Source organism: Apis dorsata, unplaced genomic scaffold, assembly GCF_000469605.1.
Source record: "Apis dorsata unplaced genomic scaffold, Apis dorsata 1.3 scaffold_132, whole genome shotgun sequence".
NCBI classification, from domain to species: domain Eukaryota; kingdom Metazoa; phylum Arthropoda; class Insecta; order Hymenoptera; family Apidae; genus Apis; species Apis dorsata.
This window is the reverse complement of record NW_006263425.1, coordinates 608,141-623,515: the sequence shown is the minus strand read 5'-3', so window position 1 is coordinate 623,515 and position 15,375 is coordinate 608,141. Positions and strand designations below refer to the sequence as shown.

The 15,375-nt window shown below is 22.7% G+C and overlaps 4 protein-coding genes across 7 annotated transcripts; 3 read left to right on the top strand and 1 right to left on the bottom strand.

Annotated features, from left to right (window-relative positions):
- The first annotated feature begins 945 nt into the window (after positions 1 to 945).
- LOC102672481 (splicing factor 45) lies at positions 946 to 3,017 on the top strand. Its single transcript, XM_006613050.2, has 4 exons — positions 946 to 1,391; positions 1,451 to 1,762; positions 1,953 to 2,381; positions 2,682 to 3,017. Exons 1-4 carry the CDS (start codon positions 1,275 to 1,277, stop codon positions 2,967 to 2,969), a joined length of 1,146 nt encoding a protein of 381 aa, XP_006613113.1. The 5' UTR covers positions 946 to 1,274; the 3' UTR covers positions 2,970 to 3,017.
- A 462-nt stretch (positions 3,018 to 3,479) lies between these two features.
- LOC102672192 (alpha-1,3/1,6-mannosyltransferase ALG2) lies at positions 3,480 to 5,105 on the bottom strand. The gene is made up of 2 exons (XM_006613048.2): positions 4,756 to 5,105; positions 3,480 to 4,681 (listed from the first exon to the last, which is right to left on the bottom strand). Exons 1-2 carry the CDS (start codon positions 4,996 to 4,998, stop codon positions 3,701 to 3,703), a joined length of 1,224 nt encoding a protein of 407 aa, XP_006613111.1. The 5' UTR covers positions 4,999 to 5,105; the 3' UTR covers positions 3,480 to 3,700.
- LOC102672334 (vesicle transport through interaction with t-SNAREs homolog 1B-like) lies at positions 4,968 to 6,859 on the top strand. Of its 3 annotated transcripts, none has more exons than XM_031509211.1 (2): positions 4,968 to 5,106; positions 6,370 to 6,859. In XM_031509211.1, exon 2 carries the CDS (start codon positions 6,465 to 6,467, stop codon positions 6,810 to 6,812), a length of 348 nt encoding a protein of 115 aa, XP_031365071.1. In that variant the 5' UTR covers positions 4,968 to 5,106; positions 6,370 to 6,464; the 3' UTR covers positions 6,813 to 6,859. The 3 variants fall into 3 exon arrangements, with proteins under 3 accessions (XP_031365071.1, XP_031365073.1, XP_031365072.1); XM_031509213.1 differs by lacking the exon at positions 4,968 to 5,106 and adding an exon at positions 5,125 to 5,498; XM_031509212.1 differs by lacking the exon at positions 4,968 to 5,106 and adding an exon at positions 5,632 to 5,915.
- A 448-nt stretch (positions 6,860 to 7,307) lies between these two features.
- Positions 7,308 to 15,087, top strand: LOC102671978. 2 transcript variants are annotated; one of them, XM_006613046.1, is made up of 12 exons: positions 7,308 to 7,567; positions 8,111 to 8,700; positions 9,024 to 9,134; positions 9,237 to 9,487; positions 9,564 to 11,773; positions 11,865 to 11,994; positions 12,063 to 12,560; positions 12,626 to 12,769; positions 13,188 to 13,915; positions 13,990 to 14,391; positions 14,457 to 14,689; positions 14,769 to 15,087. In XM_006613046.1, the coding sequence occupies exons 1-12, from the start codon at positions 7,510 to 7,512 to the stop codon at positions 14,973 to 14,975; spliced, it is 5,562 nt and encodes a 1,853-aa protein (XP_006613109.1). In that variant the 5' UTR covers positions 7,308 to 7,509; the 3' UTR covers positions 14,976 to 15,087. The 2 variants fall into 2 exon arrangements, with proteins under 2 accessions (XP_006613109.1, XP_006613110.1); XM_006613047.2 differs by lacking the exons at positions 13,990 to 14,391; positions 14,457 to 14,689; positions 14,769 to 15,087 and having other exon boundaries at positions 13,188 to 13,752; positions 13,830 to 13,908.
- The last annotated feature ends 288 nt before the right edge of the window (positions 15,088 to 15,375 follow it).

The following is a 15,375-nucleotide window of genomic DNA, read 5'->3' as shown; positions in this document are numbered from 1 at the left end:
GTATTAAAAAATGATGAAATAATCGATCATAAAAATAGAATTATAATTATGATATATTATCATTAATATATTATATAAAAAGAAACATTTTATAATAAAAATAAACAATAATTTAGATTTAGCTTAATATTTCATGTGTATAATCATTATACCAATAAATATATTTGTCGCTTATTGGAAAGTGTAATTTATATATCTCATATATATATTCCTATAGAACAAGAAAATAACAAATTTTAGGTGTTTAAAGATTAATAGCATAAATATCTTATATAATGTTATTAAAAAATGATAAATTTATCATTATAATTATTAATTATAAATAAAATATATTATCTTGATTTTTTTACATATATGTATAAATTTATTGTTAGAATAAAAATTAATTGTATAAAAATTGAATAAAAATAAATAATATTTTCTATTACATATACTAATTTTTTCAATTTATTTATATATAAATTATTTATGAATATTATATTTAGAAATAATTAATAATATTTGATATAATCGTTTCTCAGTTATTAAATTATAATTATTGTAATATTTAATTTAATATTGCTTTATAATAATAATGCTAATAATATCTATTATTTATTTTAAAAAAATTAACTTAGAAGTACCATTTAAAATAATTTACTTTTCTGCTAAATACATTCTATATAATTATCAATATATAATGCATATATAAATTTTTTTTCATTTTTTTTTTTTTAATTTTTAAAGTTTTCTAATGTTTATTAGTATAACCTATAATTTTTATATTTTTGTTTCATTTTCATTCTTTATTAATTGTGACTTGAAGTTATTAAGACTTGAAGTTAGATATTTTTAATTCTACATATATATTTCTAATATAAACAATTGCATGAAAAATGTGCTATGAATATTAGCCTTTAACGATTTTCAATTGACATAAAACATATAAAATGATATCATTTCTTAAAAATTATTTTTTTTTAAAAATCACATATTTTTTTTAAAAATTATGTGATTTCATATATGTTGAAAAATATTTGTATAGTATTGAAACAAATAAGCATATGCACTACGTGAAACGTTAAAATATTTGAATAGTTTGAATTTCTAAAAATTAATAATTAAAGAAATTATATTTTTAATCTTAATTATAGAATTAAATAATATTTTAAATCTTTAAACTAAATTTTTAATATATAATTCTAGTAGAATTTTAGTAATACATAATAATTTGAGGTTAAGTGTAGCATGTTTTAATAAATAGGTATATTCATGAAATACAAAAATTAAACACAATGTCTCTTTACGATGATTTTGATAAACATCGAACATCAGAAAAAGTAGCTGGATGGTCATCCAGTATTAAATTATTACAATCTCAATTACAATTAAAAAAAGCCGCGACTACACAGGTATGTTCTTTACAATATATAATACTGAATTATAAATTATTATTATATTTTATATTTAGCCAAAACGTGAACAATATAGAAAGGCAACAGCGGTGCTAGCACCTGTAATAGACTTAAAATCAAAAGCTAATAGAAATGCAGATAGAGATGATGAGGGTCCACATAATAATCCACTTTCATCTGGTACTGTTAGTAGTATTGGAGTAGGTGGTGAATTTGATTGGAATGTAATAAATGAATATGATCCTATGTGGCCTAATGAATATGATAAAGTTGTCAAAGAATTAAGAGATTTACGTGATAGAGAACATGATCAAGAGACTGAAATGCGTAAACGCAGACGGGACAGTTCACGTTTTGAAGATACACAGGTAATATTTATTATAATTCTTTTATATTTATTATAATTCTTCTACATTTATTTTATATATATATAATATAAACATAAGAAGAATAATAATAGAAATATAAGAATATAAAAATATATATTTAAATTAAAAATATTTTATTCGAAAATGTATAATTTAACTTTTTAATGAATAATGAAAATATTTGCTTTAGACTTCTTCTGGAAATAATACAATGATCCCTCCTGAAAGAGATGAGGAGAGAACTCCTACATCAAGAGGAATTGCAGGAGGAGCAGCTATAGCTCCACCACCTTCTTTACAAGAATCTTCTGATCTTCCACCTCCAGCACCAAGACCTCCAACTAGCATGGGATATGCTACATCATCAGTAGCAGCAAAAATAATGGCCAAATATGGTTTCAAAGAAGGACAAGGACTTGGTAAGAAAGAACAAGGAATGTCTGTTGCTTTACAAGTAGAAAAAACCAGTAAACGAGGTGGAAGAATTGTTGGAGAAAGAGAACAACTTATGCCACCACCACCACCTGTTGCTGCTTCTCCACCTCCACAACAGCAAATTATTCCTCCACAACCTTCAGAAGAACCTAGTATTACAGAAATAATGAAATGTCCAAGTAAGGTAAGAAAAAGATTTAATATTTTAATAATATTTAAAATTTAAATTTATAGCACACAATATATTTTATTATAAGAATAATAATTCATAATAAAGTTTATAATTATGTAATAAATATTAATTATACAATAGATATCAATAGTTAAATATAATAATAATTTATTATATATTAGATATTCATTATAATTATAATTAATAGAAATGAAAATAAAAATAATATTTCATAAAAGATAATATATATATTGGAAATTTTTCATTAAAAAAAATATATTAAAATATATTCAAAAAATTATTATTAATCAGGTTGTATTATTGCGTAACATGGTTGGTCCTGGAGAAGTGGATGATGATCTTGAACCTGAAGTTAAAGATGAATGTAATACAAAATACGGCGATGTTGCACGTGTCATTATCCATGAAGTAACAGAAGCTGCTCCAGAAGAAGCTGTTAGAATCTTTGTGGAATTTAAAAGAATAGAAAGTGCTATTAAAGCTGTAGTTGATTTAAATGGACGTTTTTTTGGTGGAAGACAAGTTAAAGCAGGTTTTTATTCCAGTGAAAAACTTGATAGTTTACAATTAATGGATTAATTTCTTATTTAATAATTTCATTTAATAAATGCATCTTAACAAATACAACAATATGGAATCAATGTGTTGATTATTGTGTTGCAAAAACATATATTGCAATTTTATTAAAAGAATATAATAATATGATAAATTCTGATTATTTAACATAAAAAGAAAACAAAGAATATAAAAATATTTACATAATATTCAATACATTGAAAAACATTTCAATTTATAACCTTATTAGTTAAATAGGGTGTAATAATAATTTAAACCTTTTTCATATATAATAAAAGCATTGATATATTGTTTTTCTAATTTTAATATAAATTGTATGCACAATATAAGTAATAAATAACTACAATTTATAATCTTATAAAATACTAATATTTCAGTAATAAAAAAGAGTAATATAAATAATATAAAAAAACATGATTTTTTTTTTGTGATGAAATAAATATGAGATAAAAATGAAATAATGATTATGTTAATAAATATAATTATAATATATAATTTAATAAATTATAATTATATTATAATTTAATAAATTATAATTATAATTTATTTATATAAATTACATATTAAAAATTTGATATTTAATTACAATTGATGTAATAAATATATCTTGTTAAGAAATTGGAGTTTATAAATTCGATTTAATTTTTTATTAATATTTTCTTATCACAGTTTATATTATATAAAATATATAATAAAATTATAATTCAATTTTTGTTGTAAAAATCTAATAATTATTACTTTATTTTTTTATTGTTTATTAAATCTTCAATTGCTTTGTTTAACTGAGCATTAAATGCAGCAAAACTAAAAGTTTTTATAAATCTATCTTTACCTGCATTTCCAAATTCTTGAATATATTCTGGATTTTTAACTAAATAAGCTATTTTTGAAGCAAATGCATTACCAGATAAATCAACCAAAAATCCGGTAACTCCAGAAATTATAGATTCTTTTGGTCCACCAGAATTATGTGCAATTACTGGTTTACTCATATACATTGCTTCAAGTGGTACAATACCAAAATGTTCATTTGGAGGTGTGTATAATATAATTTTACAATGATATAAAATAGATATTTTATCAATATCTGAAGGAGATCGAAGAAATATTACTTTTTCTGTTACATGTAATTCATCAACAAGTCCTATTAATTCCAAGTAATATTCTACATTTTCTTCAACTCTTTTATCATATCCACCAGCCATAATTAAATATACTTTTTTATATTCTTCTTCTATCAAATATTTTTGAAGTTCTGCCAATGCTTCTATTGCTAGTTCTAATTTTTTTTTACGTTCATATCTGTTAATAGACAATAATATGATACTATCTGATGGCAATTTTTTATCAAATATTCTTTCTAAGGATATTATTCGAGTTTTATCAAAAAAGTCAGTGTTAATAGAAGGATATAAAACTTCAGGTTCAATACATAATTTCTTAAAAGTATGTTTAAACACAGAAAGTGTATATATGCTATTTACAAATATTTTATGTGCCATTCCAGTTGTTAATTCTTCTAAATAATTAAGAGGTGCACGATATAATTGTTTACTAATTCCTTTTGATTGTGAAAGCAACTGATCTGGATAATGACAATAAAAAATTATATATGGAATTCGTAATCGAAGAATAGGGATGCATACAGAAACTAAATCACAGAATACAATATCTGGTCGATGTTCACAAAAAATGATATAACTAGCTGCATATATCTAGAAAAAATATAGTACAATATATGAATAATATAATTTATAAACACATATCAAAATTTAACAAATAAACTCACCATACGAATATAAGCAAAAAGTGCGAAAAATCTACCAAAAACATGTCTAGGCAACCAATTTCCCACAACTGTAACAGGAATTGTTCCATCTTTTGTTTCAGAGAAACAATGTTCAGGGTCGTGATGAGTTGTCACGAAATTAACCTCATATCCTTCTTTTTTTAAAGCTAATGCAGCATCTATTACTAATCTTTCTGCTCCTCCAATACCAAGATCTGGATGAAGAAATGTGATTCGCGTCATTCTTATTAATTTAACGACATCAATAACGATAATTATCAACAATGAATTAAAATGTTACGAATTACGATATCACGATCTACGATATCACTGGTCAATAACGTAGTAAAAGTAAGTAGCAATAATATCTAGTAGAGTTTTTTCTCATTAGATTTTTGTTATCAAATTAAAAATGAATATCATCTGATATCGATCATTATAATGCTCATTTTCGTGTCACTTTATTATTTTATTTATTTTTTTTTATTATGCATTTTTGATATATCTTTTGCATTTCCTATACATTTTTGTCATCTTCGTTTTTGTGACGTGGAAAATGAGCATTAAAGTAATCGATAATCAAATATTTATTTTCAATTGGACAAGGGAACAAAGAAAAAAGACTCTTAGTTCGTTAAAATTTATTTTCAAAGCAATCTAAATATGTTGTTTCATCATAAAATTATACAAATTATTAAAAAAAATTAGTTGAATATTTTATAAAGTTATATATAAATAAATAAGTAAGTATTGTATAAAGCATAAATATTATATTATAAAGATATATAAAAATCATATTCAGCAAATATATTTTAGCTAAAGTAATTTATTGATAACAAAAGAAAATCAAAATTTTGGTAATCTTTTGTAAAATAAATAGGAAATGAACAACAATTCAATTTTAGTAATATTTAAATATTTACTATTAATTATGTCAAATGTCACAAAGAATATTCTTATGGAAAATACAAAAAAACGCTTAAAAGAATTATTTTGTTTAATGGATAGTGATATTGATGGTTATTTAGATTACTATGAAATGAAAGCTGCATTAAAAGCTTTAGGTTTCCCAGTAAAAAAATCTTATATTTTAACCATAATACGAATATACGATAAGCGTGGTTATAATAAAATTTCTTTTAATGATTTTTATTATGTTGGTGTGTTTAACAAAAAATATTAAATTTAATGAAATAATGTTTTATTTATTATATTTTTAAAGAAATATAACATACTTAATATATATAATAATATTTAAAATTCTTTGTAATGTCTTATTTAAATTTTAATATTTATTCAGTAACAGAAATGTTAATTAAGCGGAATCCTATAGATGAAATTAAATATATTTTTAAGTTATTTATAAACAAATCTTCAATCAATAAAATAACATTGGAGGATTTACAGAAATTTAATCAAAAACTTAAATGTAATTTAATTAATGAAGAAATGGAACTTATGATAAAAGAATTTGATTTGGATCAAGATGGTTCTAGTAAAAAGATCTTTTATTTTAGATTAATTACATTGATAAAATTTTCATTTAATATCATAACATTTATTTGCATTTTGTATTATAACTTTACAAATTATATTTATAAATTATAATTTCAGTTGATCAAAGTGAATTTATGGATATTATGATGGATTTTACAATTTAAATAACTTTTGTTTTCTTATTGTAAACATATTTATAAATAATCATCACAATGAATTTTGGAATTAATTGGGAAGAAGAACATAGACAAACATTATTAGAAGGAAATGCAACATTGGAACGATCTTCACAATCTATTAGCAGATCTCAAGCAATTGCAATTGAAAGTGAACAAATAGGAACTGAGGTAATTTCTGAATTGAGTAGACAAGGAGAACAATTATTACGAACAGAAAGAAGATTATCACAAACAGATGAAGAATTAGATAAAACAAGAAGAATATTAAATATTATGAGACGTAGAGTTTTATTAAATAAATTTGTATTAATCTTAATTATATTATTAGAAATAGCCATACTTGGTATTATTATATATAAAAAATATATAAAAATATTGTAAATATATATATGTTAAAATAATATATATTTTATATTTTATATATAGTATAAATAATAAAAATATTCTATAAATACTTATTTTTATTTAAATCCTATGTAATATGTAATAAATTATTAATATAGTAAAAAAATATATATGAATAAATAAATAAGAATACATATAAATTTCATTTAATTTTGTATTTTAATTTATATATTTTAATGAATTGTTTATAAAATAATAAAAATATAACATTAATATGATAAATTGATACAAAATATAATATTAATACGATAAATTGGTAAAAAAACATTTTATTCTGATGTATGATATTAAATAAGAATTACCAACTATATATAATAATTATAATATATTATCAAATGTATGTAAAATAATCATCTCTGACTTTTATTATATTATAATGTTTTATTAAAATATATATTAATATAATAAAAATAATAGAAGAATATTATTTTCATTTTTATTGAACAAATAATAAATTTTGTATTTTCAGAGAATGTTGACATTCATTTTTAATGTTGTCAGCACATAACGATCAAAGCGTAGCATAACACAATTATCTTGAACTATCATGTAGTGCATAGTTAATGTTGAATCAAATACTTAACAGTTATCGACGGGGCAATAGAGAAAATTAGAACGACTAAAGGCGAAAAGAATCTTTAGCGCATTTTGTGAATTAGTACATAATCAAGTCATGGCGTATGTTAATGTCGCTGAATGGAAAACTGAGCAAGTGTGCGAATGGTTGAAAGGTGTGAAAAATCGAATTTTCTTTAAAATCAGAATATTTATTGATATATTTTCAGAAACAAATTTATTATTTGCAAATATAACAGATCGAAAATTGCGTATGAAACGTTTACAGTATACGCCCGCATCCCTTTTGTCTCTTTCTTTTTAATCAATCATTTTAGTTCATGTGTAAAATAGTTAATTTATTTAATCACATAATTTTGTACATTTTTATGAAAAAAATCTTTAATGACATTCAATTTTTTTTAAAAGTATTTCATAACTATAGTAATATTATTTAAGTATTCTATAATTTCTAAATTTACATTAATATTTATGAATTTTTAATTATTATTAATTTCAAAATAAATAAAATAAAAGAACAAAATTATACAATTATATGAATAATTATTAAAGACAAAAATATAAATTACTTTTTTTATATAATTTTATGATTTATTTAAATTCATTTATTATTAATTAAGATATTGCTGTTTCATAATTCATAGTTTTTTTTATATAATCTTTAATATAATCTTTTTAAAAAATGGTTCTTATTTTAGGTTTAGATAATTCTGTTCTTCCGTATGTGCATAGCTTTACAAATCATGGTGTCAATGGACAACAATTATTAAGTTTGAGACCTGAAGATCTAGAACATCTTGGAGTATTAAAACTTGGTCATCAAGAAATTATTCTTGAAGCTGTAGAATATTTAAGAAATTTTCATTATGAACTTGATCGTGAAAATCTTCAATTATTGGCATTGCGGTTATCTTGTCAAGCACATAGTTTACAAAATGAATTATCTCGCCAAACAGATTCTAAACCTGTTACAACTCAAACATTATCAGATGTAGCATCAGTTATAATGGCTGTAAAACCATTAATAAGATGGCTTGATCGATCTCCCTTTAGTGGACAATTGGAATATAATGAAAAAAAAGTTGAATTAATGAAACTAGCTTTAGAAATGGCTACATGTGCACAAAGAGATAGATTTGCAGAAAAACCAATAGAAGAAATTAGAACAACTTGTGGACAATTAGCAAAATTGGCAGATTATATAATACAAGATATTTCTGATCCTATGATATTACAACCTGCTAGTTTAGATTTAGCAACATTAAAAAAAAGGCCAGGAGATGATTTAGTAAGTTTAATATAAAATTAATAATTCTTTTATTTTATTTTTAGATATTATAATTATATTATATTTATAATTAATGATATAAAATATAATATAATAATATATATAAAATATATATTAAATATTTAATATAAATCATAAAATAACATACTTTATAATCATTATGGAAAAAATTATCTGCTACATCCTTTATTGATAAAACTATAATTATACATTTAACACTTCCTATTTAGATAAATAGTTTTGTATCAGTAAAGATATTGTAAAAATAATAACTTTTATAATAAGTATAAAAAATCAAAATTGAAAATTATTTTATTTTGTAGGGATTTTATATTTTACCATCTTTTCATGGAGCTCATCAGATTGCTGAAATTAAATTTGGATCAGCTGCACATCAATGTGGTAAAATGGAAGAAGGAGATGAAATTGTTCAAGTGATTTTTCTTTTTCTCAATTAAATTTTTATTTTTTTTAAATAATTTTAAATAATAATTTTAAATAATTTAAATATATAATTTAATTCAAATATATTTCAGGTAAATTATCAGACTGTAGTTGGTTGGGAACGAAAAAATCTTTTAGAATTATTTCGTGAAAGTCCTGCAGAAATATTATTAACATTGAAACGTAGACCAAGACACACAAAAGTATACGGTCAAATTTACATAAAACCATATCGACTTCCAAGCAATAAAAAAATATCTTATACTACAAGATGGCAACACAATCTTCCTTCACCAAGACCAGAATTATTAACTATACCAGATTTTACAATGCCATTACCAAGGTTATTTATATTTATGTATATATTTTTATAAAAATATGAAATTTAATTTTTAATATAAATTTTTTAATTTTTTTAGGCCGAAGAATTCCAGGCCAGAACCTACAAATATTTTAGATACTGTTAATATTTTAGACACAATGATCATAGATAGTAGTGACTCGGATAGTGAAACAGAACCACCTTTATCCATTCGATTATATTCTACAAAACCAAGAAATTCAGTTCAAAGACGAGCTACTATAACTGGTGCTAGTCCTACTACTAAACATGGAATTGATATAGAACAATTTTGGAAAGAATTGAAACAAGAACATAATACAAGTTCTCAATTACGGGATAAAGCAGCATCTTGTGCTCATGGTTTAGATAATGTACCATCAACTATACGATCACAAACGTGTATAAATATAGAACAAAGCAAAAGAAAAAAGAAAAATGAGGGACAAAATGATGATAAGAAAATACAATTTCAAGATAAATCTATGAAACATGATGTTTCTCAAATAGGTAATACTATCAATTTAATTCATGAAAAAAAAGATACATGTAAAATTATTCAAGAAGAATTATGTAGTAATATAAATATATCCAAACAAATTTTTCAAATGCCTGTTAATGTTACCAATAACAATAACTTGAGTGATACAAATGTGCCTTTAGACGAATGCAACAATTTTATTAGGGATAAACATAGTAATACTAAAAATACAGTAAGCAGTAAAGAACTTAATATAAATAGTGGTAAAGAAAGAGGAAAATTAGATAAAAGTTATAGTACACCAGCATATGATTCAATGGATGTTGACAATATAGAAGATAGAAAGCAAAAATTATTTTATGCATTAGAATTGTCTACAAATAATATAAGCAATGAATTAAATAAGACTGACGTACAATTGTCTTCTGCAAATTTCGAAGATCAACAAAAATTAGAAGATGTTGATGATCAAAAACAAAGTATTCAAATAAATTTTGATAATAATATTCAAAAAAATAGTAATATTGATAAATATATTATACAAGATAATGAAGAAAAAGAATGTTCTGAAAAATCATTTGAATATTCAATTCCTATATATAAAATAATTACAAATCATGAAATCAGTATAGAAAATAACCAAAGCAATAATGAATATATTAACACTGAAGTAAATAAATATGATAAAAATATTACAAAGAATTTGACTGAAGCAGGAAACATGTCGGTAATATATAACACTGAAATTTTTGCAAATAATTCAAGTTTAAATCATAAAAGCGAAGATAAAGTAGAATCAATAAATAATTTTATAGAAAATAATAGTCAAAATAGTAATTCAAATTTAAATAAATTTGGAAAAATTCATCAGATGTTTAATGGATCAAACCATTGTGCTTCAATAGAACATATGAAATTAATGGAAAAAAAACCTAATACATTATTAAAAGAAAATATTCAAACTCGTGGACAAATATGTACAAATAATGACCTGAATACCACAGAAGATAATACAAAAATTTATAATAATATTACTCAAAACATTCCTCATATTCATTTTTGTCAAAAAATACAAAATGATAATGTAAAAGCTGAAAATTTAATTATTCAAGAAAATGCAATACAATCTTGTGTAGAACTAAAAAGTGAATGTAATAAGAAATTAGAAGCTAGATCTCATTTAATACCTCCAGATCCACCACCACGTAAATATTATTCAAAATTAGCAGTGGATACATCTATAACTAATACTTCAAAGATATGTGAAAATTATGAAAAATATATATCAGAAAATTGTAATGCTAAAAAAGACTTAAGAAATGCAGAATATTTTATGGAAAATCATATCAAAAATAATTTATTAGATCAAGATAGACAAAATTATTTTGATGCTTGTAATAATTTTACAGAAAAATTAGAATTTATTGATGATACTTCGGATAATGAACTTAGAACTAATTTAGATTCTACATATTTAGAAAACAATGATAAGCAAGTAAAAGAAACTAAGTTTATCTGTGATAAGTATGAACCTACTATTGAGAAATCTATATATACTAATTCAACAATGGAATATTATAATAATACTGAGTGTTATTCTCAAAATATGGATTCACCAGATGGTTCATGTTCTTCAAAGCAATTTTTAGATCAAAAATCTAAAGTATTTGAGAAAGAAAAAAGTTTTGAAAAAGGTGTAGTTAATAAAGCTATGATGGTGGCCAGAAGTATTGGATTACATGGAAGTTTAAATAAATCTTCAAGTAATAGTCCAAGAAGTAATAGAAAACGAAGCATATTATTTGCAAGTAATTAATTTATAATACATATTTAATAAATATATATTAATGTATGTTAATTTTTAAATACTTATTAATTTTTATATCATTTTTTAATTAGGAAAAAGAAATATTTCTGTTAAAGATATAGGCACAGGTGATTTAGAAGGATGGTTAACATATCGTACAAGAGGAGCAGGTGGTGCTTGGGCAAAAGCTTGGTTTGTTTTAAAATGTTCTTCATTATATAGGTTTGTTAATAATTTTTAAATTTATATATTTTTTTTCAAATATTTATTTCATTTCATTTTTAATATAGGTTTAAGGCGCGAAACAGTATAAAAGCAGACTGTCTCATAGCTTTAACTGGATTTACTGTATCACGAGCTGCTGAAGTAAAATCAAGAAAATATGCGTTTAAAGTTTATCATACAGGAACAGTATTTTATTTTGCTGCAGATACTGAAGACTTTCTCGCCTTATGGGTAGATGCAATTAATAAAGCAACTTTAGGTGCGGATAGTCACAATAGAAGTAGTGCTCTTTTCAGCGAAACAGATGAAAGTGACTGTGAACAAAAAAGTAAAATTAAAAATGTTCATACTACGGAACATAAACCAAATTTCGAAAAACCATTTGGATCATTAAAAAAAGTTGTTCGTAAAGATTGTTCTATATATAAGGATCATGAAATCAATGGTGCTAGTTTAGATAGAAAATACTTGAAATTTCTTGGTACAAGAAATCACAATGTACCTGTTCCAACTGCACAATTTAGAAGTTATAGAAGAGTTCTTCCTACATCTATACCTAATAAGTAAGATTATTTAATATGAAATATTTTATTTAAAATAGAGATAAAATATGAATTTTTTTTTTTAGAAAACAAGATTCTGTTCCAAATTCGCCAGATTTACAAATGACAATAGCAGGAAGTACATTTTATGGATTATATGCATCTCATAGTACAACTGATATATCAAATAATATTCAAGATATGAATGATTATAGACGTACCACAGACAGGTAACAGTTTGTTGCATGCTCTAAAACTAATATAATTTTATGTGTTAAACATATGATATATAAGTTTTAAAAATTCTATTAAACTTAAATTATTATATTCATTTATTTTTATGAACATATAGAAATGAATTTTTAACTAAAAGATAACAAAATATTGTGATATTTTATTCTATAATAAAATAATTAAATAAAGAAAGATATTGATTGAATTTATTTTATATGTATATATTTTGTGCATGTTTTCCTTATTTTAACTATTTTCCTATACACTATCCTTAATTAATTTAGAGCATGTTTTTTAAACATTCATATATATATATATATATATATATATATGTATAAAATTTTTTATCATATTAAATTTGATAAAATAAATTATATTTAATAATTAAAAATAAAATAAATATTTAATATTCAGGTGTCTCAATAACAAAAATAGAAGACCAGAAGATGTGCAAGGTATCATTACATTAGAAGAATTTATGTTGCTACCACAAGAAGATCAAAGACAAGTTGCTAGAACAAGAGCTGCATCACCACGAATGACACCTTTAACTAATGATCATGTTCATATTCAGCATAGAAATTTTCATGATAATGAGACAATTAATGAACAAAGTAAAATTGTTGCTGATGGAAATTTCAATAATGATGTTCATACTCGAAATAAAAATAATGATGAAGTAATGATGAATACTATTTTGTATGATTATTCACGAAATATGGACAATATTCACACAATGCGGCAATTTAGCGGAGATTTAGATTCAAAAAAAAGCGAATATAAAGAAGAATTATCAAAATCAGTTCATAAAAAATCAAATGAACTTTGTTATATTGACAAAAAAAAATTGTCAGATGGATTAAATTTTCAACAAATGAAATCATATAATTCAATCCATTGTAAAACTACTACAGATGAACGACAAATAACATCTTTGAGTCATAATAAATCAGATACTATCGATAGATCTAAGAGACAAGTGAGCTTGACTTGCGAATATAATACTAATATTTATATAAATCAAGCACAATCTTCAAGTAATCATGATATTTCTAGATCGTATGATTATTATTTGCCAAAAAATATCAACAATTTATCAGAAGATGTAAAACCGACATCAAGATCACTCACTCAAAATAATGGTAAATTTTATCATTTATATAATAATTATTTTATATATATTGTAAGATTAATATTATTATTATTTTTTTTTTAGATTCATCTGAATCTAATAACGATTTTACGTTTCATGCTTTTTATCAAACTTTACAACGCGGAAAAAAAAATGTATCCGTTAGTCGCAAAGGAAGTTTCAACCTAACAATTCGACGTGATCATATTTCTTCAGATAAGCATTGGTTAGACTCTTTACGACGAGTTGATAAAAAGAACATTAATTATGACAAAATCCGTTTAAAAAATGTAGCTCAGTATCAACCTCCTCCTATACCAACTTCTCCGTTCGAACAAGAAGGAATGACTGCTGCATTTGAAATGCACTTAGATAAAAGTGAACAAGTTCAAAAAACAAATCGTTTGAAAAATTTATTTAGTAATAAATATCAGCAAAAATCATCTACATTTGATTTACCTAAGGAAACACAAAAAACCTTATTAGGTAAATAAATAATATATTATAAATTTCAATTGTAAAAATTATAATATAATATATATTATTTATAGGATCACCAAAATTACATAGAGCTTTATTTAGAGAAAAATGTTATAATCAATCAAGTCAATCAACAAATCATTCAAATAATCAGAATGCTAATGATAGTGGACTCAACCAATTAGTTAATCCTTTCAATGGAAATAATTCTCATACTCTCAGTCAAAGTTTTAGTTCAGTTAGTTCAGTTAATGATTGGAGTTCAGACACATCTTCATTATGTACTGCAAATTTAATATCAAAAGTATGTAATTTAAGTAAATATAGTAAATATTATATTAATAATTATAACGATATATTAAAATATAAATATTTATTTTTAGGATAATGCAACTCAATCTTTTCAGAAAGAATATATAAGTAGAAACTCATTAATACCACCGACGTTACCTTATATACCACCACCTACGTCACCACCGCCTGATTATCCTGGTCTTGAATATCCGCCAGTTTTTGAACCTGGTACTTATTCTCTTTTAGATGCATCATTATTACGTAATCGTAATAAAAGCAATCGAAACATTCATTAACCAATGATACAACTTAGTTCATTATTCTATATAATAACCAAAGATAATATTTCCTTTATCATTTATATTTTAACCAGATATTTTATAAATATTTTATATAAAACATTTAAAATATATTAATATTTTTTCAAGTATTATATAAAATTAAACCGTCCATTTTATAAGCATCTGAAAATTATCAAATCATGTTTTTATATAATTAAAATTGTAAATCAATCACTCATTAATATAAACAAAATAATAATCGTAAAAATGATTAAAATTTGTTTAATAAATAATATAAACACAAATTGAATTAAATTAAATTAAAAGAAATTCAATTTTATTATTATTATTTATAACTGTTGATAAATTAATAAGTTGAAATTTATTATATTCTTCAAAACTATATTTATATTTA

Excerpts from the sequence above, each read along its gene's own strand:
- LOC102672192 (XM_006613048.2), bottom strand. The coding sequence starts at position 4,998 with ATGACGCGAATCACATTTCTTCATCCAGATCTTGGTATTGGAGGAGCA. Across the intron at positions 4,682-4,755 it reads TTTTTGCTTATATTCGTATG|ATATATGCAGCTAGTTATAT; the intron begins GTGAGTTTATTT and ends TATTTTTTCTAG.
- LOC102672334 (XM_031509211.1), top strand. The coding sequence starts at position 6,465 with ATGAATTTTGGAATTAATTGGGAAGAAGAACATAGACAAACATTATTA.
- LOC102672481 (XM_006613050.2), top strand. The coding sequence starts at position 1,275 with ATGTCTCTTTACGATGATTTTGATAAACATCGAACATCAGAAAAAGTA. Across the intron at positions 1,763-1,952 it reads CACGTTTTGAAGATACACAG|ACTTCTTCTGGAAATAATAC; the intron begins GTAATATTTATT and ends TATTTGCTTTAG. Across the intron at positions 2,382-2,681 it reads TAATGAAATGTCCAAGTAAG|GTTGTATTATTGCGTAACAT; the intron begins GTAAGAAAAAGA and ends ATTATTAATCAG.
- LOC102671978 (XM_006613046.1), top strand. The coding sequence starts at position 7,510 with ATGGCGTATGTTAATGTCGCTGAATGGAAAACTGAGCAAGTGTGCGAA. Across the intron at positions 7,568-8,110 it reads AGTGTGCGAATGGTTGAAAG|GTTTAGATAATTCTGTTCTT; the intron begins GTGTGAAAAATC and ends TTCTTATTTTAG. Across the intron at positions 11,995-12,062 it reads AAATGTTCTTCATTATATAG|GTTTAAGGCGCGAAACAGTA; the intron begins GTTTGTTAATAA and ends TTTTTAATATAG.